The sequence below is a fragment of the Scomber scombrus genome, chromosome 23 (genome assembly GCF_963691925.1).
Source record: "Scomber scombrus chromosome 23, fScoSco1.1, whole genome shotgun sequence".
Lineage (NCBI taxonomy): Eukaryota > Metazoa > Chordata > Actinopteri > Scombriformes > Scombridae > Scomber > Scomber scombrus.
Genome location: NC_084992.1, coordinates 23,311,160 through 23,334,567, shown reverse-complemented (window position 1 = coordinate 23,334,567; position 23,408 = coordinate 23,311,160). Strand labels below are relative to the sequence as shown.

At 38.1% G+C, this 23,408-nt stretch overlaps 1 protein-coding gene across 2 annotated transcripts in view; it reads right to left on the bottom strand.

Moving 5' to 3' along the window:
* Positions 1-909: 909 nt before the first annotated feature.
* Positions 910-23,408, bottom strand: part of mtm1 (myotubularin 1) — a 33,679-nt gene continuing 11,180 nt past the window's right edge. Inside the window, exons 3-16 of one of the 2 annotated variants that reach the window (XM_062444316.1) lie at positions 20,592-20,664; positions 18,962-19,056; positions 17,920-18,030; positions 14,862-14,963; positions 11,589-11,672; positions 11,354-11,503; positions 10,856-11,041; positions 9,296-9,478; positions 8,891-9,046; positions 8,689-8,736; positions 8,454-8,546; positions 8,028-8,141; positions 7,755-7,931; positions 910-6,193 (exon numbers count right to left, since the gene is read on the bottom strand). In XM_062444316.1, the coding sequence (XP_062300300.1) occupies positions 5,999-6,193; positions 7,755-7,931; positions 8,028-8,141; positions 8,454-8,546; positions 8,689-8,736; positions 8,891-9,046; positions 9,296-9,478; positions 10,856-11,041; positions 11,354-11,503; positions 11,589-11,672; positions 14,862-14,963; positions 17,920-18,030; positions 18,962-19,056; positions 20,592-20,664 (1,767 nt within the window). In that variant the 3' untranslated portion in view covers positions 910-5,998. The remainder of the gene's footprint in view (positions 6,194-7,754; positions 7,932-8,027; positions 8,142-8,453; positions 8,547-8,688; positions 8,737-8,890; positions 9,047-9,295; positions 9,479-10,855; positions 11,042-11,353; positions 11,504-11,588; positions 11,673-14,861; positions 14,964-17,919; positions 18,031-18,961; positions 19,057-20,591; positions 20,665-23,408) is intronic. The other variant, XM_062444317.1, reaches the window with a different exon arrangement.

The window sequence follows — 23,408 nt, the reverse complement described above, 5'->3', positions numbered from 1 at the left end:
TCATTTTAATGACAAAGTTGGCAAGATGTTCCCTTCATGTCGAGAACTGATCGAGTTCAATTTGCTTTGACATGTGAAATAGCGAGGCTTTCCAATATCCAGCTATTTTGACCTGTCCATTTATGAAATATTGATTGGTTATATCCTTGTTTAAATAACCACATGATGAACAGCAGAGGTAGAATTGCTACCTGACCAGAACCCAACAGGTCTCAACAAAGTATCGGTTTTGGGTCAGCTTCAGATCATGTTAGTGCGTAAAGCTTTTTTCGTAAGGCTATTTTCAAATGTAATTAATAATACATTTCCAAACGTCATGACTAGTAAGTAGCAGTGGGATAATTGAAGGACACAACATCGTCACTATAAAACAGAAACAGCCTGAACAGCATTGTTAAAATGTATTCAGATCATTAAGAGATGTAAATGATTTTTGCAACCAACAAATCTTTCAGAAAGCAGCAAGTATTTTGGTTTTTTTCTTTGGCTGTTCTAAATCATTCCTCTGCAATTTGACTTCTATGTGTTCAGTAGATATTTATGATTGTCACAACTGGTGAATGTTTTATCTGATCTTTTTTATTGTTCGAGTTTATCAATATATCATATTATTTACAGATTTTATTACACATTTATATAGTTATTACACACTTCAAACAAATTGCCCGAAGTAGGATTCATGAAGTTGTATGTATATTACAATGTCTTGCATTAGGCTGGTGACATAAATAAAGAACTAACTTTTTTTTGTTTACCTTCAGGTGTTACTGATTTGATCACCCATCAAGTCTTGTCATGAATTGTTAATGTAATGATTTCAGCATGATGTACCTAATTTTGTATATAATATAATATATATATATATATATATATATATATATATATATATATATATATATATTTCATGAATTGTGGCCTTTTTTTACTCCGATTAAATGTCATGTGTGATCATCTCTGTCTGGTTGTAGCTACAGATTGTGAACATTAATTAGACTGACTCATATAAATCTTGAAGTTTTAGTTATTGTTCATTTTAAATACTTAACGGTTGAAAGCTGAACATTTTTGATAGAACACATGAAAAGATACCCTAGTAGATGCCCTGTCTTCCATTGTAATGCTCACTTTTTCCCACTTCAAACTGTCACACACCCAATAAACAACAACATGGCATATTCCAAAATCAGAGCATACAAGGCATTATTCCTTTGGAGCTCAGGGCCACAAAACAGTCAGTCTCAAACATGACCCAGGAAAGCTTAAGAGTACATCACTCTGAAGAGGTGAAGGTGATTCTTAGAAGAATCAAGGCACAAATCTGAACATGACCTGACACACTTTGAAAAATGACTTATTACACCTCATTCACAACTGAAACTGTCACACTCTGCATACATCATCCCCTTGTAATATTGCTTCTAACTTCGTGATGACCTGATGAGTTGATTACACTGTGTGAAGGAAAATGTGTTGGGGTTTGAGCTGGCTGTACAAATTCCTCTTTGACCACGAAGATATTTTATCGGGGGACTTGAGGATTCTATAGAGTAGCGAAGTGGGAGAAGATATTTTAGGTTCAGGGTTCCAGAAGTAAAAGTCCTATTCATTTTCTCATAAAAAATGTTAGTTGACTGGTTGGAGCACCTCAATGTTTGGACATGAAACCCTCTTGCTTGAATCATCAATAGAAAAGATGAACAATGAATGAGTTCTAGGATAAATGTGAAGGGTCACCAGAAGATTAACTGGGTAAGAATGGTAAGTATTGTTTCACACAATTACAGTATGTTGGTTCAGGGTTAGGACTGACTTTTATCTAGCCATCCTCTTGTAAAATATTGTAAAGGTTAAACTCTTAAGGACACTAAAAATCCTAAGAAGAATTCTGCCCAACTGTCCACAGTTATATCTTAACCTGTGATGGAGGGAAATATGTAGACATTACCTCTTTTTAAATGGTCACAAGCCAAAAAAGTTGGGAACCACTGACCTATAGTATTGTGTTACAGCATTATAAATCTTTCAACTAGTCATTTCAAGTGAGGAAAAATACTTTGGGAACCAGCACTTCCTCCCTCTTTACAACTCTATAGAGTACAATTATGAATCAATTTCAGTGTCAAAGAGTCCAAGTGAACTAGAGGAAATTTGGTATCCATCAGTCCAAGTCCCTTGGAAAGGAATGAAGTATTGTAACTCAATATTCATTTGTGAAGGAGGTGTTAATAAAATGTAACAAATAAAGTGTCAGACATATGTGATCTACAGTGGTGGTCCATGTAGACGTTCAGGTGTATCTACCCTGTATTAGTTTGAACAGAATAGTCTGTTCCTTATTGGATACCGAGCCACAGTGCAGCACTGTTGCAGTTTTAAAGGTAGACTGCTTCCATGACCAGGTCTGGAACTCCTTTTACAGGTTTTCTTTTTTCTTTTTTCATTCTAGTTTTTCAGTGATGGACCCCACAGCTGGCATGGCCAAGATAACTGATAAATAAGGAGTATATATCTAACAGGTCAGACTGGACATTTCTCATTAGACTGAATGAACAAATGGGGCAATGGTGGCAGACAACTGAAAACTCAAGACTGATTGTAATAAACAGTCCAGTCAACAACTTGACAGACTGCATGATACAGTACATACATCTGTAATAGACATTTTATAAACATGCTGCCCATTATTTTTGTCTGTCTTTGTGCGTTGTTTTTCAGATTAACCAGAATGGGAACTTTTTGAGATAGCAGCAAAATCCTTTCATCAAGATATTTTTCAAAATCCTAATTCCAATGTCATCCTAAAGAAATATTTTCAAACATTCCTCTTATTCACACTGCTGTCCATGTGAAGTCCTGAGTTTGACTGCACACTGCACTGTAGACATCAGCTCCATGACAACACCAAAACCCAAAGACACTAACTATTAAACCATGTGCTTTTTGGACAGGTCGATTTTCATGTGTTTTTTCATTACTTTCGAAATCATATAGGGTCCTAATTTTCAAGACAAAGAGCTTAAATCTTGGTTTACAAAGTCAAAATTATAAAAGGTAGTACTATCGCATAGGTTTGAGATTAAAACTACACAAATAAGAAGTACTGTCTCCAAAAAATAACATACTCTATCTTAGGTCAACATTTTCATAATAATACCAACAGTAATAATAATTTTACCTATTTGACTTAAAATGCCATAATTGTGTACTCGTATCTCATAATTGAAGTACCAAAAATATTTATGTTTTTGTAATTTCTAACATTTAATCTATGTTTTGTTTTTTTTCTGGTGAAAAAGTACTTCCATAGAATTTCCTATGTGGAAATGGCAATGTATTTGTCAACAGTTAAAGATAATTCCCAAATGTTTACACACAGGTCTTGAAATTTTCCCCATCAGTTGTGGTGACATACTTTTCATTGATTTCAATACTGAGATCTGGGGACAAAACTAATCTGTTAGACACAGCTCTACATTGGAGTCCAATATGACATGAGCAGTGAGAAAACCAGACTGGTTGGAAACAAGTTTTGCCAATTATCTAAACCAATCAGATAACAGGCAAATGAAAATGGAAGACAGAAAAAAAGCTAACAAACCCTGTCCAAAAGGCACATGTGCTCTGACATCACAAATGTGTTTTTTTTACCTGGGACTTTTCAGTGAGGGTGGATAAAATATCTGACTTACAAAAAAGTGTATTTAGGGGAAGTGAGAGCTAATTGGTTTATTTCTGCTCACTGTCCCAAAAAACCATCTGCTGGTTAGAAACATCTTGGCATGGTAAGGCTTTCATGGACCTGGACTGGCTTCTCCATGCAGGGTCTGTATTAAGTGAGAACATAAAAGTAAAAGCAGTGATCCAGGATCAGAGGCCAGCACCACTTCATCTTCCTAAACTATCTTGAGCACCTGAAATATAGATCAAACCGTGTCAAAGCTGCATTCAGTAAGTACATTACTGATTAATTCTAATCAAACTCTGCTTATTAGCTAGAACTGTATTTGCTATCAGTGCCGTAGCTTACGAAGTGCTGAGAAATACTGCTTAGATGAGCTTAGCTAATAGCAGTGGCAAAATATACTTAACAGAGACCGCTCTAGCTTTCATCCTCAGGTGATAAGCAACAAATTCCACATCAATCCATCCAAATCTGACACACCTGATATATACATTTAGCTAGAGTCAAACAGGGACATGCACTGTAAAGGGTCCCCAGCCTCCAACTGTGCTGCGTGAGCTCTGCAGCAGTTCTAATCAATGCCTCGTGGGATAGGGCAACACTCAGCAGTAGTGCAGCAAGTAGGAAGAAGTGTGAAAAGCGAGAGTTGTTCGTCTTGATTAGCATTACATTGTTCACACAGTACACCAACGGCTGTGTTGTGAGACTTCGGCATAAACTGGACTGACAGAGACAGATTCTGTCATCTAGCAGTGTTCTGACATCAAAATGTGAAATGTGTTGTGTTTTAAACAATCTGTTGGTGGATTTGGAGACATTATTCACTGTTTGGAAATTCTATAAAAATGTTATTTGCCACTGCCTTGACTACAACTTCTCTAATTTTAACATCTGTTCTTATGTAGCTTGACAAAATAACCTTAACACAGGGTCTTTGTTAGAGGATGGAGTTTACTTGGGTTTGTGGTTGAAAGCTCCAGAAAGCCATTGAAAATGCTAGTAAGATAATGTTTCTTTGTCTACTAGAATGGCTTCAGCAAAACCTTTAAACTTGTTCTTTAACCATGAAAAAATACTTTAATTTAAGGACACAGTAAGGACATTTTGGGAGAAGTGCTTGTTTTCTGTGAAACAATACAAGATGAAGACACCAACATTAGTTTCATCTAGTGGAAGCAGGGGGAAACTACTAGCCTAGCTAAGTCAAAAATCATCTTCCAATTGTTCATTCATACTGGAATACTTTACATTTCATGTTGTAGAAACTAGTTCTGATCAAGACTAACCTGACTCTTATTGTTATAATCAACTGTACTTTGCTACTCTATATAGTCATGCTAACTCCTGAATCTTTCAGGTCAAGCAGTGCTAATCTTGTAAAGGTTTCCAAAAAAACAAAAACAAATACAGAAATTAGCGCCCTGGACGAGCTACTGTCGCTACCTGCCATGGGATCTACTTCCTTTTGACAGAGCTAAGCTAACTGTTCCCCCATTGTTGAAGTGAGGCTAAAACTAGCACTAGCTAAGCTACACCCCAGATATCTCTTTTAAATGGACGCATAGCGATGCAATTAATATCAGTCAAAAAGTTGTAGTGTTCCTTTAATGGATGACAACTACACATACGACAAAATAATTGTACCTCAGCTAGCATTATCTGGAGCTTTCAATGGTGAGACCTTGAGTAACAATTATTTTGTCAAGCTACTTTTCCCAATGTAAAGAATAACTTCTCTCATGGACACAAGGTTTATCACTGAATCTATAGTATATGTTCTGTATGTGCATCTGTGGTGATCTGATTGAAAGATAACCACCCACAGTGAGTTTTCCTGCTGTATTCCTGTAAAATCAGTGCGAGTATGTGAACGCCGATACACATACGCTGCATGTCCTGTGTGTTCAAGCCCTTGGAGAAAAGAAAGCCACTAAATGTCTTTAAGGCTTCACTGTATGGTGTGTGTGTGTGTGTGTGTGTGTGTGTGTGTGTGTGTGTGTGTGTGTGTGTGTGTGTGTGTGTGTGTGTGTGTGTGTGTGTGTGTGTATAGAAAAGTCTTGTGACAAGGCTGTACTGTGACATATTGCATAATCACCATCATCACCACTATGGTGTTAGGAGTTAACCATCAAATCTAACTCTTATTAGAATTCTATGTTATCCACAGTTAGGACTGCACAATACTAATTAATTCCCTGTGTGTGAGACTGACAGAAATCAGAGTGCTGAGGACATAAGTGCAAGTCAACAAGTATATCTGAGAGAGTATGTGTGTGTGTGTGTGTGTGTGTGTGTGTGTGTGTGTGTCACCAGCCCTCAGAGGGGAGTGTGTAGGTGTGTGTATTGCTGTGATGGTGTGGGGGAGGTGGAGGAGGAGGTGTTAGGGGTGGAGCTGTTAGCCAGACGGGAAGAGGGGGCGGAGTCAGACAGCTGCAGCTCCTCCAGCTTCTTCAAGTATTCGTCTCTGAGGGCCAACAGCTCCTTGTAGCGCTGCTCCACTGGACTCTGCTGCTGGAACACAGACACACAGACACACAGACACACAGACACACAGACACACAGACACACAGACACACAGACACACGTCAGCAAACGTACAGTTCAGCTGTTTATGTCTATTAATCCCAACAGTAGCCATTAGTCATGGGGAATAAGAGTGTCAGTCTGAATATTGTTGAAAGTAGATCCAAATGAGTATGTTTCAAATTGAGTTGGTTGAAAATACAGCACCATTACAGAAGTGGTTTATCAGTTTGAATGACACTGTGCACTTTGGTAAATTCTCATTTTCTGGGATGTTTTGCTAAAGACATGAATAGACGAAACTGAAAAACAAGGTTTTAATTGATCAGAAAATTATATTATTTAAACTATTTGGGCCTCTGTTAGTACTTCACACTGTCCATATACTGTATATCTAGGTACTATTTTTCCTTGCATGTTTACTGGGATGGAAAATAAACATGTTTCTCATAATATTTTAACTTGTTTCTCCTTTCTAACAGTCGTCATAGAAATCAAATACCAACATAACATGTTAATATTACATGTTTATCAAATACATTTCTGGGTTACCTTTATTTAATAGCAGAGGTAGAAGCTCAGGTGGTAACAAACTACCTACCAGCTCACTGATTGACACGTTATATTTCATTTGTTCAATTTTTACAAAAAAGCATAAGAACTACAATTCTCCATTCACCATGGGGGTTCATGTGCTGGACTGTTTCTTAAGTTAGGAAGCAGTCTCTGCCCATTTCCATATGCAATGTCAACTAAACTGTAAAAAGATCAAACTTTGCATACTTTACCATAGTCTGCCATTAAAGGTGCAGTGTGTAGAATTTAGTGACATCGTGGAGACTCGGCAGAAATGTTATATAACACTCAAAAGTATGTTTTAATTCGCTTATAATCGCCTGAACATATGACTTGATGTTTTCATTACCTTAGAAGGAGCCTTTTATATCTACATAGGGAGCGGTTCTGTTCAGTTATCACGACAGCATTCATCAATCTCAATCAATCAATCTTTATTTGTATAGCGCCAAATCACAACAAAAGTCATCTCAAGGCACTTTACACATAGAACAGGTCTAGACCGTACTCTTCAAGTTTAGTGTTTTTTACGTGCCTTTTTCACAACATGAGTTATTACACAAAAATGTTTGTCAAAATGAAAATGTACTTTAATGTGTTTGACCTCTGTCTTTTGTTTATTCCATCTTTGACATTTATTTGATAAAATACTTTTTTACTTAGATCTCAGTTGTTTTTATATCGTTTATTTTGATAAAACTGTTTGGGTTTCAGTTTGTTGCTGTGTGTAACCTCACCGCTTATTGTCACTGAATCCTAAACACTGCACCTTTAATTTCACAAAGAGTAGGCAACTACTGCCATAGATATAAATGAAAAGAACTAAGAAGCCCCAATAAAGAGCATTACACAGTGTATATGAAATATGTGTCAAACTAAAACACCAGCTGACACACACTGAATGAATGGTGTGGTGGTCCCGGGCAGTGATCCAGGCTGGGTCATGCTACATCAAACACACAGACAGACCTACCTGTTGTCGTATACGTGGGTTCCAGCGGATGTAGTATGTTACCCAGAGCTCAAGGTGGCGCATGCTGGCAACAGGGTAGAGGACCCTGCCGGACTCCGGGGTGTAGAAAGGGTTTAAATAAATGTCCATCTTACTGTTTACCAAAGACCACAGAGACACCGTCTTCGACCTCACCTCCTGTATGACAAACAGTGTGAATAACAGAGAATTAAAGTATGCAGGCTGCACGTGTGCACAAAAGAAAGGCACCACAGAGGAAACAGTGGTTCTTACGTGCTGGTCTCTTGCACTCTCACAGTTGTAGAGGAAAGTCCCAAAGCGACAGCTGTAGAGATGATCCAGGATTGTCAGCAGGAGGCGCTCATTAAACTCAAAGGCTGTGGGGAACTGAAAGGAGAGGAGAGACTTCATTAGTTACTGTGTTTACACTCAAATGTATGAAATGGAATTGTAAAGAAGCCTTCCTGTTTTCTGATCTGCTCTTGTTTTAATTTGACATGATTACATGTTGTCTTAATAAATGATGAATGATGGTAATGTACATTTCCACATTCTCTTTTTTACTAATCATCTCTAGCTGTTTCCACTTATTTGAACTGTGTTGCACTGATAAATGGACATTATATTGAATTTAACATGGTTTCAATTCTACAATCTCACAACAGGGAACACTAGATGTCTCTGATGTATTCAACATACCTGTTTAGTCATCTGCCATACACAGTCGATGAACTGAACAAAGATGGGTGATCTGTCCTGATCTGCATGGTTCTTGTCACCATGACCTATCCTCTGTACACACACACACACACACACACATCAAATAAGGAGCCATTTCTTGAGAAAAGTTTTATCATTACTGACAGTCTTGAATATTAATAAAAAAAACTAATAAAGCTGGATTAGATGATGCTACAGATAAAATGTTACTTACTGAGGCAAACTTGTGCCCAAAGCTGATCCATTCCTTCTCAATTAGCACCTAATAGGAGACAAAAAGTGAAGAACAGTCAAATTGCTGCTGTAGATGTAATTTGGCTACAATAGTGCTGCCTGGTTTGGATTTAACAACCCAACAGCCATGTGTGTCTAGTGTGGGTCAGCAGGTTCCTTACATAATGCGTCATGTTACTGACCTGGAACCCTCTGAGGGTGCGGTAGTGACTGTCCAGCATCAGCATGGCCAGAGAGGTGAGCTGAGCAGTTCTGTCCCATCCGTCACTGCAGTGAACCACCACTGAGTTTCCACTGGAAACCTTGTCTGCTACCTGGATGGCTCCTGACAACACCAGCTACACACACACACACACACACACACACACACACACACACACACACACACACACACACACACACACACACACACACACACACACACACACACACACACACACACACACACACACACACACACACACACACACACACACACACACACACACACACACACACACACACAATATCATAAAGATGAGACCTGTTAACAATTAATCAAATAAAAAAAGGAAAAAATATACACACAGACCAAACTCTTTTTGTACCTTAACATGTTCTAGCCAGTGTGTGGACTCTAGGCTGGACAGCCAATGAGATTCTTCCACATTGGGATAGACGATGTCTTTGAGTTTCTTCAGGGATTCCCTCATGACGTGGATATTCTGGATATCCAGGAATATGAGCTCTGCGTTTTGGTACTCATCACCTTCGTAGCCTCCTCCTGTGGCCTGGACAGCAAAGATATCACGATTACATTTTTTTGTGTGTGTTCAGAATTAAAAAGCAAGTATGTACTCAGTAAATGTCATGGCAATCTGCATATTAGTAAAAGTTGAGGTGCTAGAGCATGGTCACACTTGGATTCATTGTATAGAGGACCATAAACATGTTTTTTGAGAAACTTGTCATGAATTACAGTGTTGGTCAATGCTATGTTTTGACCTGATGGTGGTGCTGTAAGTTCAGCAGAGGGCAGAAACATCTTTAGGCAATATGCTCTCCTCCATCCTCATATGGGGACAATGCATTTCTATATATCATCGACATACATAGAGATTTTTGATTATGTTCCGTGTGTACATGTTCTTGTTTTTTCTCATTTCACATTCTGTTTCTGTTACTTACAGAGATACATGTGGGGACAGAGGACATCCCTGTCTAACCCTCCTTGATAATAGGATATCTTAAGACTTACATACTGGGCGCGCAGGTGGTCGAGTGGTTAAGAGCACATGCCATATACACAGCTTACCCTGGTTCCAGTCCCGGCCGGCGGACCTTTCTGATTGTCACACCCCCCTCTTTCTCCTTTAATTTCCTGTCTCTCTTACTGTCAAATAAAGGCGTCTATGCCAGAAAAATAAATAAATACTTACACACTGTTCATAATCTGACTCATAATTAGTCTCTACACCAACTCACATTCATAAATGTCCCATCAGTCATTAATATGTTTGATTAATCTTGTGGAAAAAAGACATTCACAATCACTATTTTATGGTCCATGAGAACATTTTATAGAATATGATGAATACCACAACGTATACAACGTATTTGAATGCTGACTTTTGAATGTGTTTAATAAACAAAGGTCAAACTTGTACATTTTTGCATATATAAAAATGTGTATCAGCTGCACAAAAACATTTTATTTCTATGTTTGTATACTGTGTGTCATATTAGGTAAAGTACAGCTAATAGAAATGTGTGAAGGGTGTTTTTACAGCTCTCACATGCAAAAATGTGTCAAATTTGACGCTGAACAGTATGTTAAGAAGAATTTTAAAGTTTTAAAAAGGTAATATTGACGATATTTTGAATTTATTTTGGTTTTACCTTCATGTTGTAGCTTCCCAAGAATAAATCAATGTGTATATTTATGTGTATATCTACTATTATAAACACACAAATAAGGGTAATGTACTATTGGTTAGACAAAACAAGAGGATGTCACCTTTCAAACCGTGAAACTGCGATGACAATTTTTCAATAGCTTTTCCCACGATATAAAACCAGAATCATTAATGAATGAATTGAAAACATAACTTTCAGATTAATGGATAAAAGAAATGATCTTTAGTTGCTGTCTTTAATTTCCTACTGACCTTATTGGCCACAGCGTTGACGCTGGGCCGAGCATCATAGATGGTGAGTTTGGTGGTGTCGTTTGCCTCCCTGATCATGTCCAGGTAGCGTTCGTCGTCCTTGTTCCTTTTACCAGACATACCGACCAGAGGCTGACTGCAGCGGACGATTACTGCCTGGTTCTCCCTGTGGATCCATGATAGAACCTAAAGGCACAAAACCAGATGAAAGGAAGAGGCAGACAGAGAAACTGTGGTCAAACACAAACAGTGATAGAGACAGAGAGGCAGAGTTAGAGATGTCAAAGAATCCTGACAGAGATGGAAATACTGAAATAATGTCAGGATCCGTTTATTATTGATTCTTTACTTTGGAGAGGAATTAAAAAAGGTGAAATAACATCAACACAAGACTATTCTTTAAGCTGTACTCAAACATTCAACAAGTATAGTGATGCATATTGTGTTGCATAGTTATATAGATCAATATACACACATAGAGAATAAACATGTACTCACTGGTATGCGTGATCTTGACCTGAAGGCAGCCACTCTTCTCAGGTCCTCCTCTTTACAGTTAAAGGGTACGGCCAACACAGTGGGGTAGGTGTCACACAGCTCATAGTTCTTATTGATGAATGTAATGCGCCACTTGTTGTTAGGTAAGCCCTGTGGAGGATAATGATCATCATCAGCTACTGACAGAAACAATGTAAAGCTCTTTTTTCAGATATTAGACACCACCCCTCCTTACCTGTCGTCTGAACTCCTCCATGGGTTTGTAGGTGTTCCAGCCGTTTTCCTCGTACTTCTCCTGAGTCACATATGCAAAGAGGGGCTGGATAGAGAAAAGAGAAAGATATGTGACATTTACACATTACAGTATAGCAGTAGCACACACAACTCTTATGATTACAAATACTTCAGTGGTGACATGTAATATTTAGGGCTGTTTCCACTGCAGCAACTTCAGGGTCATTTTACAGGGCTGTGACTGTATGGGGCACCTGGGAATTTTTCGGGGTCACGTGGAGTACATACCTCGAGGCAGAGACTCATTTTGCCCCTGTAAAATGATTGGGAGATTGTCCTTCAGGGGTGTATGTGTGTATGAACATATAGCATTTCAGGAAGTCACAATATTATTATCGTTATTTCCCAATCGTGATTAAAATTCTGCTGAATTAGCTACTAGGGGTTCCTGTTTTCAGTGTAGCAATGAATGCACATCAACGATCACTGGATTTCTTTGATTCTGAAGAAAACTGAAAAATGTGATGATTCTCAGTTTCTTTCTTTCTCAGTCTTTTGATCTAGGACTTCCAAGCACTGCAGCATGCAGGAAATGTCACCTAGGCACTTATTTTCATTTAATGTGGTCATGTCCATTGATTACAAATATTCTGGTCTTCTGTTCAAATAGTAATCAAGTAGCAATAGTAATATTTTTCTTTTTATTTATTTATTTAGTTAGTTAGTTAGTTATTTGGCCCTTGTGTTTTGTGGTTTGTTTTTGATGGTTTGTATGGTGGTGTATTATATGTGTTCATGTTAAGACAGCAGAAAGCTGTGTATTTAATTTGATCATATGTGTATGTTGCTTTCCTGGTGAGTCTTGTTTTGCTGTCTTAAACAAAATAGAAAGATTTAAAAAAGGACTTCCAAGCAGATTTATGGATGACTGATGATGGTATGTTTAAGAAGTTAAAGTCACACTAAATATGTGTGCCAGGCTCAAAGCACGAGTACAAGTTTTGACACAAATTGAAGCTCATAATGAACGTCTCTCCCTACGCTCTGTGTCTTAAAAGATAAAGTCTCCTGCCTTTCATAAACCTCAAACTGGTTGTTTCAGCTCAGATTGGACAGTTATTTTCTCATGGTGTCATTATACTAGCACACAAGGAAGAAGTTCATTTCCTGAGCAATGTGTGTCCACACTTAGCTATACTTATTCACATCCTGGTAGTTCCTCAAAGCTACATTGTACAGAATGGGGATACTACTGACTGCAGTGATCAGTATCTGTATGTGTAAACAGGATGTATGGCTGCTTGTTTTGTGGGTAAGTGTGTAACATAGGTCATAACTGTGGCTTCATAAAGAACTAAAATCTGACATCTGAGAACGCTGTAACATCATATGCAGACAGGTCAAGAAACACAAGCAGTCACATGACTGGATAGGCTGCAAATAAACCCTGCTTCTATACTGAAGCAAAAACATAGGTCAACAGTCAAACTACAGTAACATTATCTTAACATCTTCCACAGTTTATAGACCAACTTCCTGCTTCAACCTGGACTTTCTGTACTCAGTGTAGTTGTGACACAGTGTGACACACACAATGAGGAATTATTAGCAACATTTTAGGTCTTTTCACTTTCAAACTGACCTCAAGATAAATGATTTAGGTTATCTGGAGAGGCCCCTTTGTTTGTTTCCAACCTGTCTGATCCCGGATTATTATAGTTAACTAAAACTAAGATTAAAACTAAAACTAGCAGTGAAAAAATCATTTAGTTAACTAAAATTAAAATAAAGGTTTAAAAAAAAGAAATAAAACTAATTAAATACCACAATGAATAATGTAAAACTAACTAAAACTAAACTGAATTGCAGATAAAATCAGCTTCGATTTTTACTGTTCAGTTTGACTTCTTGACATAACAGCATAGAGGCTGCTGCATAATGCACAAGAAGAAGATGCTTGACGTGTAATTTATGATTTTCTAGAAAGAAGAAGAAGAAGTTCCAGACAGAAAACGTCACAGCCCAATATGGAAATATTTAGACTCCGACCCCGCAGCAGATGAAAGTAAAAGTGTGGTGATGAAGAGTGATGAAGAGTGATGGGAACATTGGTGGGATACAGCTCAAAAGGGAAAAATGCCACTAATGTGAAAGTTCACCTTGGAAGCTCTCACAGTAAAGCAGGAGACAGCTAACATAATGTCACAGTTAGAAACACAGTAAACCTTACCTCAGTGTCAGCACTATTTCATCCTTTACAGCTTCTACTAATCAAGGCTTTCCTCCTGACACCTGAAACACTCAAACTAAAACTAAATAAAAACTACTTCATCACTTGTTAAACTAACTAAAACTAAACTGAAATTAAAAAAAACAAACAAACTGAAAACTAAATAAAAATAAAAACTAATGAAACTTTCAAAACTATAATAACCCTGGTGTGAACACTGAAAAACTTGCGTCAGACTTTAATGTAGTGATGTCACCATGTTCCCAGATCTCAGTTATTACTTAAAGTTATCATATCTGGTAGAAATGATGGATACAACTACTAACATAAAGCCCAGGATGTAATTATGCTGTGCCAGCATTATTATAGAGATTGACATTGCCAGAGACATTAAGTAGCCATTGTTTCGTTTTTGTGTTGAGTACATTTGAAAGACGAACATCAAGTAAGCATGCCTGACATAAATAAAGCATGCATGAATATCAGGCGAGCAGATGAAGCTGTAGAGTGGGCGGGTAGCTGTGTGTCATGGTGTGTGAGGGGGCTGCATCTCTGAATGCAGCATTTGCATGAATACCGGGCATTGAAACAAATGCAGAATGACTGTGAGCAGAAAAATGTCTCTTCAGCCAGTGCTGGGTGGACTTCAATGGTTTTTTCAGCCAGTGCTCAAGATGCAACTCAAATCCACCAATAAAGCAGTTGAGTAGCCATAGTGGACTTCCTCTATATATGTTACTTATACACAGCTGACATAAGTAATAGTCTAAGTACTCTAAAAGTAAATGCATGCTCTTTTCTCATTTCAAGTAAAATAAGGGCTGCATCTAAAAATAAAATAATGTGCATCTTAAAATAAAATGGATCCATCATGTTGGGCTCTTGGATCATTCTTATTTTCCTGTGCCTTCAGTGTGGATTTGAGTGGGTATGTTTGTGCTTTGTCTGTAGTGGCACTTCACAATCACCAGTGAGATTTGGACAGAAAGAAGAAAAACACAGTGTCAGTTAGTAGGTGGCATTAGAAGTTTGAGGTTTTCTTACCAGACTGTGGGAGACAGGGAAGGCTTGTTTGGAGAGGGTGTCAAATATATCTCGTCTGCTGTGACCCTCCTGCTTCAAGGCAAACCTCAAGTTCCTCATGTCCTGATGGAAGGAGAAGATCAACATGTTACTATCAACCTACACAAAAGAAAATATTCCACACTGGAGGATTTCTGTATGCATTGCTGCTGACTGGCAGGTTTTTTTTTATATATTTAATAATCATATGACAACTCACTGATCACAATCTATGGCTGAGTTATATTTGCAGTGGGAGAGATGGAGGCTTTTAACGCTTCATCAATGTACAGAACAGTGGTTCCCAACCTTTTTCCTTAAGGGACCCCCATTCTATCATTGAGTAAACTAACTACCCCTGGCCATCTATGGCTATTTCATTTATATTAACTGTATAACAATTACAGAACAGAACAACTGATAACTGCACAAATAACCCAAATAGTGATGTAATACTTGCAGGACTTTTGTGTAAAACTAGTCATTTGGATACATTTTCAGCAGATTATTTCCTGTGAATATTGCAGTGCATCAGAGACGAGTTTTCCTTATATTTGTAGTATTGTTTTATACAATTGTCTGTATTTAAAAAATAAAATAAAATAAATAACCTTTACATGCTGTTCAGGTCAAATTTAACAGCTGTAAAAACACCCCACATGACTTTTCCTAAAGTGGCCCAAAATGCATTAAAGTCATATGAAAATATTTTAAATGTTATACTTTAGTATAGATGCTACAAATTATTGTCCATTGAGGCTGTTCTGGGTCAGATTATCTCCGTATCTATTGACATGTTTTTTAGTTAAATAAATAGTTCATAGTTTTAATAAGGATTTCTTTTTATGATGTAGCAGTGAAGACTGATGGCTCTAATGGTTATACAATAAACCCCACACTTCCATTAAGTTCTGCTCATTTTCACTTTACATAAAATACATTTCCATCATTATTGCTATGTTATATTTTCATGTCTTAGGTAAAATAGGACATGATATTGTGTGATAGGAGATGTTTAGTGGTGTAAAAGCTAAAAAATACACTCTCTCTGCTCTCTGAAACATTCATCAAGATTTAATCACACATTTATTCATAGATCTGCAGTTCAAAATGTGGTATACTTATCATGAGGGGATTCTTTGATTGGGTCAAAACTGACACGGAAAATACTGCAAGGGTCCAAAATATGAACAGTTTGTAAGGGTTAACTATACTTCATATTTACTAGGCTTCTGAGGACACATTCGGTGTTCTCCCCTGATGCTTGACCACTGTTCTATTAGCTCTTTGGGTGTTTTAATTGCATACATTTCTACTGCAGGGTGAGGATAATGAGCAGAGAGTGAAGGCTCTGTGAAAAAGGCTTGTACTCATGTCTACACTGTGCACTTTCCTTGTGAGAATTTTTAAAATGTATAATTTGAATAAAAATCACATTTAGTTCAAGTTTAGTTTAGTTTAGTTGTACTGGACATTAGCGTAGCATTTGATACAATTAACTATGATATCCTCGGGGACTGTCTTGAAAACTGGGTTGGTATCAACAGCACTGCTCGAAATGGTTTGGGTCCTAAAAGACAGATGCTTCTGTACTGGTATCACTGATTCTAGGTCAGGTTGGGTTTTCATTGCAGGTGCTAGGTCCAATCCTCTCTTTCATTTACATGCTACCCACAGGCTACCTCATACACAGACATATCAGTTTCAACTTCTACACAGACGACACTCTGATCTATCTCAAGTGTGACACTGAAAACAAGTATCAGAACAATGCCAACCTACTCAGCTGTTTGAATGACATGACGTGACATGACAGCTAAACACTGAAAAGACAGAGGTATTATTCACAAGTCAAGATTGTGCCAACAACCACATTTCTTGGTCTTGGTTCACTATCCTGTTCAATGACTCAGCATTGCAGAGACCTTCTTGTCATTTCTGATCAAAACCTCACCCTACATAAACATGTTCAATCCTGCTTTTATCATCTCAGAAACATTTCAAGGATTAGAACATTTCTTTCTGCCAATAATCTGGAAACCATCTTTCACACTTTCATAACCAGTCGATTGCACTGCTGTAATTCTCTGCTCTCTGGCATCAGCAAAAAAATAATAATAAAAAAATCCCTTTCCGTCTCTAGCTCATCCAAAACTCTGCTGCCAGGATTTTAACTCAGTCTGGGAAACATGATCTCATTTTACCCACTCTGGCTTCCCTTCACTGGCTACCTGTTGCGTTTAGAAGAGATTTTAAGATTTTATTGATTTCTTACAAAGCCCCTGAGAGGCCTTGCTCCAAGCTATCTATCAGATCTCTTATTGCCTCATGTCCCTTCTGTTCTCTGAGATCATCGGATGTGTCATTTCTTGTTGATCCAGGATCCAGACTGATTTATAAAGGGGACAGAACCTTTACAGTCAGGGTTCCTAGACTCAGGAGGAACCTGCCAACTCTGTGTCGCCTTTTAAATCACAGTTTAAAACCCCACTTCTATGTTGATCTTATTATATCCTATAATAATTTATGGCATTTGGTCCATTTTACTTTATTTGTGTGTTTAGAATGTGCTTAGTTTTTATGGCTAAATTGTTTTTACACGTTTAATCTTTTCTGTTTTTTACTGTAGAGCACTTTGTGACTGTTTTGAAAAAGGTGCTATAGAATTAAGTTATTGATTAATAAGATGCATTAATGAGACTTATTTTAGATTTCAAAAATGTCCTCTAACACCCCTTAAAATCAAGAAAAATTGGTTTGGTTGGGACCCTCAGGCCAGGAACCAGTGTCATTAACAATGTAAGTCATTATAGTTATTCAGTTGATCAATGTGCATTTTTGAATCATTATTGTAGTCTATATGTATACAGATGCTGTGTTATAAATACCCACAATGGGACTGAATAGGCTTCACACACACACACACACACACACACACACACACACACACACACACACACACACACACACACACACACACACACACACACACACACACACACACACACACACACACACACACACACACACACACACACACCTTGCAGGTGATATCCAGGCCGTAGGAGTTTTCTCCTCTGCTTGACGCCCCGCCCATCTTCTCCACACGAGTGATGGCACCCAGAGGCACGTCCAGCGTCACCGCCACATCCTGTCACACAAAGTCAGCAACACACAAAATATGACACACACACACACACACAAACCAATCAGTCTTTATTCATACAGCGCCAAATCACAACAAAAGTCATCTCAAGGCACTTTTCACATAGAGCAGGTCTAAACCGTACTCTTTAACTTCATTTAAAGAGACCCGACATTCCCACATGAGCAGCACTTGGTGACAGCAGCAAGGGGAAGAAACCTCAAACAGAGCCGGGCTATAGGTGGGCGACCATCTGCTTTGACCGGTTGACAAACAAGTTTGATTTTTAAGAATCCATGGGGACCCATCTTCTACAGGATCTCACGGACAGAAAACACCTTCACATATATTAAAGAGTTATATGGAGGTTAAGGATGACTATGTACGGATTGTAAACTGCATGCCTGATAATGTCTGGATGGGGAAAAAAATACAGTACCAAATAAGTTTTAGTAAGTGGTGTCTGCATCCCCCCTCCCCCACCAACCACACCCAACAGAAATGACACTCTTGGTTTCGGTGGAATTTCATGGGAAGCCGCAGCTCTTCAACTACTCTGTAGTATTTCACAATTGGGTGGAGGGGAAATACAGGTGGCTTAAAAATGCATGTCAAGTCAAGTCTAGAATGTATGAAGCTCAGAATAACAAACTTGTATGTTACAGCATTCCAAGACTGTACACTAGAAACTATACAGTAGGCTGGCAGAGAACACTAAACCAGCTATGTCCAAAAGCAGAGGAGGTTAATTACTGGTGTAGAAAAAACAATCCCCCCAAAATAAATAATGATAATACAGTATATGCTATTTAAAATCCTTACTCTGTAATAACAGATCATATTAACCTCACTGATGATAGACTAGCTGATGGATTCCATGTGTCAAACACAGTTATGAGCCACTGACTGGCACCCACATGACTTTAATGAGACTTACAGCATCTGAGCTTTTAAAGTAGAGTCTGTAGTTAGTGATCAACACTTTGCCTTTCACAGCGCCGTTGAACGGACAGATGTAGATGATTTCTTTATCTGTGAACACAAAGAAGACAAATCTGACTTGATTTCTTATTGCACACACTGTCTCTCATATCTGATCTTACACACTCAGATTACACACTCTTACTTTGCTACTCTGTTCTTCAAATATTAAAATAACATGGGTGAGCTCTGAGTAGGAGTGTAGTGTAAGAGAAGAAACCACCACACATGTAGCAAAGAGGAAGCAGAAAAAGAGAAGAGAGATATGATACAAAGATGCTATAAATAGCCTCTAGTCTCTGAATGTGTAGGGCAAGAAACTAATAAGGACAGACTCACTGAACACTGACTACAGCACAGGTACAGCACTGGAAATCAGTCACTACCAGCAGATCTTGATTGGCTGAAGTCATGTATGATCAATAACTTTTTTTTAAATTTTCTGCGGACATGGTGGCTTCAATATGGAAAGGCTAAAACTCTTTATTTAAAGGGAAAGCTGAGAGTGGGTGCACCTGAAATGTTGGTTAGAACAACTGTGGTGAGTATGTTAAGACAAAGCTGAACAGGAAGTCAGTCTATAGATTTTAAAAGACTGGACAACGATGGATAATTTCATCATCATTTTACCATTTGCTTAGGTTGTCTATTCTAAAGCTATTGCTGTGTCACTTAGCATCTTGTACACTTGCACAGGGATACATAAAGATGTTTGAATTGACTAGCGGTGCTATGTTTTTTAGCTCAGTTCATCTGAACCAGAACTTTCAGAGGATTTATAAAAGCAGCTGTGTGCTGAGTTAAACCTGACTGCTCTGACACATGCCACATTCATAGGCAGGCAGTGCAATAAAGCTGTGCCTCTCAGAAAAAGGTAATTAAGGAAATTGGTTTCAGGTTTCTGATTTTTCCAGACGACCAGAGCGGTAACTGCTGAGACTGTACGGCTGTGGTTCAAGAGGCAGAGCAGGTCGACCACTCATTTGAAGTTCCCAGCTTTTCCTGTCCACATGTCCACAAGTTTCGCTGGGCAAGATACTGAAGATACTGAACCCCAAATTGCTCCTAAATGCTGTGCCACTGGTGTGTGAAAGATCCAGCTTGCATGGCCTCCTGCCATCAATGTGTGTGTGGCTACGCTTTTAATGAACACATTTTTACTTGTAATGCAGATGTAATTCAAATACATCAACATCAACCTACATTAAAACGCAAGTGGAAATTCATATCTTAATATATATATGATGTTTTAGTGTTATATGTAGGTCACAGGTGACTGAACAGCTGATACAGTAGGTGTCTCACATATCTAACTGAAATGTGGCAATGTCCTTCTGATAAAGTGTAACTAAGGAAGAACTGACACCTACTATTTGACTTCACTTTACTACTGTCTTTTGAGGGAGAAAAAATAAACGTTTGTCTCCTCGTCCTTCCAAGAGGACGACTGTGGACTCATGAGTGACAGCAAACTGATACACAGGAGCACTGTTCTACCACGGAAAAAAACCAAAGAGTCAAACTGAACATTTGTTCATTCATCTGTGAGTGTAGGAACTGACAGAGCTACAGAGACATGTACTCACCTGTTATTCTGTCCTCTCCTGGCAGCAGAGTCACATCAGCTAACAATTCCATTTTTAAAGACTCTCTGGAGGTCTGTAACACACACAAAAACACAAACACACACACCTTACTAATTAGGAGAAATCTATTTTTCCTTTGAAGGACTAGGGAGTTATTATACAATACTTGGTGCTTCCTTTTTATTTTCAGTTGAAGTGACAGAGGAAGACAAAGTAGGTCTTCATGTGGACAGATTGAGTGTGTCCAGTGAGGTGAGACACTATAAACATGGAACTTTCCCTTTTTAAGGAGATGAACAGGCAGACTGTGACAGGGAGGACATGAGCAGTGTCACTTCTGGGTTTGACATTGCTTCTCTTTATCCTTATTTGGAATTTTTTTATTTATGCAAGTATTTTCATCATTGATGGTCTGTGAATGAATCCACTCTGCTTCTGTATGCTTCAATTCACTGAGTGTCTTTCCATCTTAATAACAGGAACCATTTATCAGTTTATATTGTCATGACTTGATATGGTTTATTGCAGCAACTCACAATACTTTCCATTAATGATTACATGAATACACGATTCATAATTTGATCTATAAATTATCAGAAAACAATATAAATTAAAGCTGTGAGCAGCTTTGGGCGGGACTTCGCGCCCCTGCGCACGTCGGGCCGCGGCGAAGCGGAAAGGTTTCCGTCAGGTGCATTTAGACCGGGGCATTTATCGGACACTGCAATAAGTAGATATACATTACACACACACACACACACACACACACACACACACACACACACACACACACACAAACAAATACAGACTCATACACACACACACACACAAATCAGTCAAACAGGCGAGGAACTTATTTCCAGTGAAACTTGTAGATATATTTGTAGTTCATGCTCATGTAATTCGTGTTTGATCTAGACTTTGACAGCAATGTCAGTGAAATAGTTGACAGACTGCACAGATATCTAAAATCATAATAATACAGTCAATAAACTTGAACAAGAAACAGAAAACTGAGGCACCTTTTCCTTATCAAGTTTTCTCCACTAGGTGGCACACTAAGACCACAAATGAACCTGGCTGAGCCAGCTGCATACACACACACAGTCGTTGCCATGGTAGTTAACGACTGGAGAGCATGACAACAGAGCATGCACAGACAGAATGGAGATTCGGAATTGAATGGGAGAGGAACAGGGTGCACATGTGGGGCCGCAGATCAAAAAGTATAAAACATAGCCAGACCAAATTACACACATCTATAGATGAGACTTGTGGCTACATTTTGACGTTTGAATGGAGTCTATAGCTGAAAGTATGCAGGAATAATATATATATTTTGAAAAGCCTGAAAAATCGTCGAAAATCCCACATGTAACGGCAAACTGTGCACTTCCTGTTGGATTAAGGTCAGTGGTGTCAGCGCGTGATTTGTAGGTCTCGATAAGACAAGAGAGAGTTCGACGTTGTTTGTTTTTCCATTTTATCAAATTTTCGCTAGACCTGATGTGCGTTCCAAATTTGTTGAGTTTTGGAGCAGGTTTAGGGGGTCAAATTAAGGCTCAAAGAGGCGGTAGAATAATAAAAATAAAAAAATTAAAAAAACGACACAAAAACAATAGGGTCCTTGCCTCCAGACAAGGGCAGGACTCCTCTGGAATCCTCACCCTCTTGCCTTTCGGTTCGGTCCCTAATGATGAAGTGACACCAAACAGTCCAAAAACAAAACAATTTTCCATTAACAATAATGTAATATCATCAAAAGCTGTGAGTTCTCAACATTTAACATTGCTTTTGCTTATTTTTGCTTTGTTAAATGATCTAATTAGTTTCTGATTCATTTGATATTGATTAACTTATTGATTGATCATTGGAGCTCCAGATCACTTCACCAGAAAAACATCTTCCAGGTTCCTGCTTCATTAAAACTGTATCGTGTGACTTCTTTACGTGATGCTGACTTTAACCCTCATGTTGTTCTTGGGTCAAATTGGGTCAATCTGAAATGGATTTATTTTATGTAATTGCCTGAAAATTCCATGGTTGGTTCCAGATTACATTCTTTGAAAATATAATCATCACTACTTTCATTGAATTGGGTGTACTTCATGCTTTATAAAAACAGTTAAACCAGATAGGGGTCAAATAATTGAAATGGTTTTAAAACAGTATCCTGACTAAACCTTGGCATATACAATCTTAAATTTAGTTAAACTAATTACGAATTTCTGCTTTTTAACTTAAGAATGAGCTACAATTTAATTTAAATGAGTTCTATACTGACCACCATTTCCAAAAATAAGTGTAAAACTTAGTTGTTGGCTAAAAAGGTGTAACATATAATTGAGTGATAATTAATACTTACACTATTAACAGTCAAACCAGTCAAAATTGAGTTGCAGATCGACAGGAAGGTTAAATAAATACTGTCAGTTACTAACTACAAGTCTCTAAATACAGACACAGTCTCTGAATGTTAGTAAGTAAAAACATTCACTGCTTCAGACAGCAGACACTCATATGATTGACAGATGGACTCAGTATGAGCAGCCTCTCCCTCTCTCTCTCTCTGTTTGGCTTGTTGATTAATAATGACATTTTAACATCAGTAGAATGAACTTTGTCTGCTTCCAGACTGTAACTACATTCACAAAATCATCAGAAGAGAATGTTCATGTTTCAATCTGCTCCTGTTGATGATGTCATTAGAAGAGCAGCATTCAGAGCTCAAATGATGGAAAAGCATGTGGAAAAAATGATGGATGTGACATTTCTGTTAGTTTCAGGTTGAGGAATGTTGCTGACTCTTCATTTACG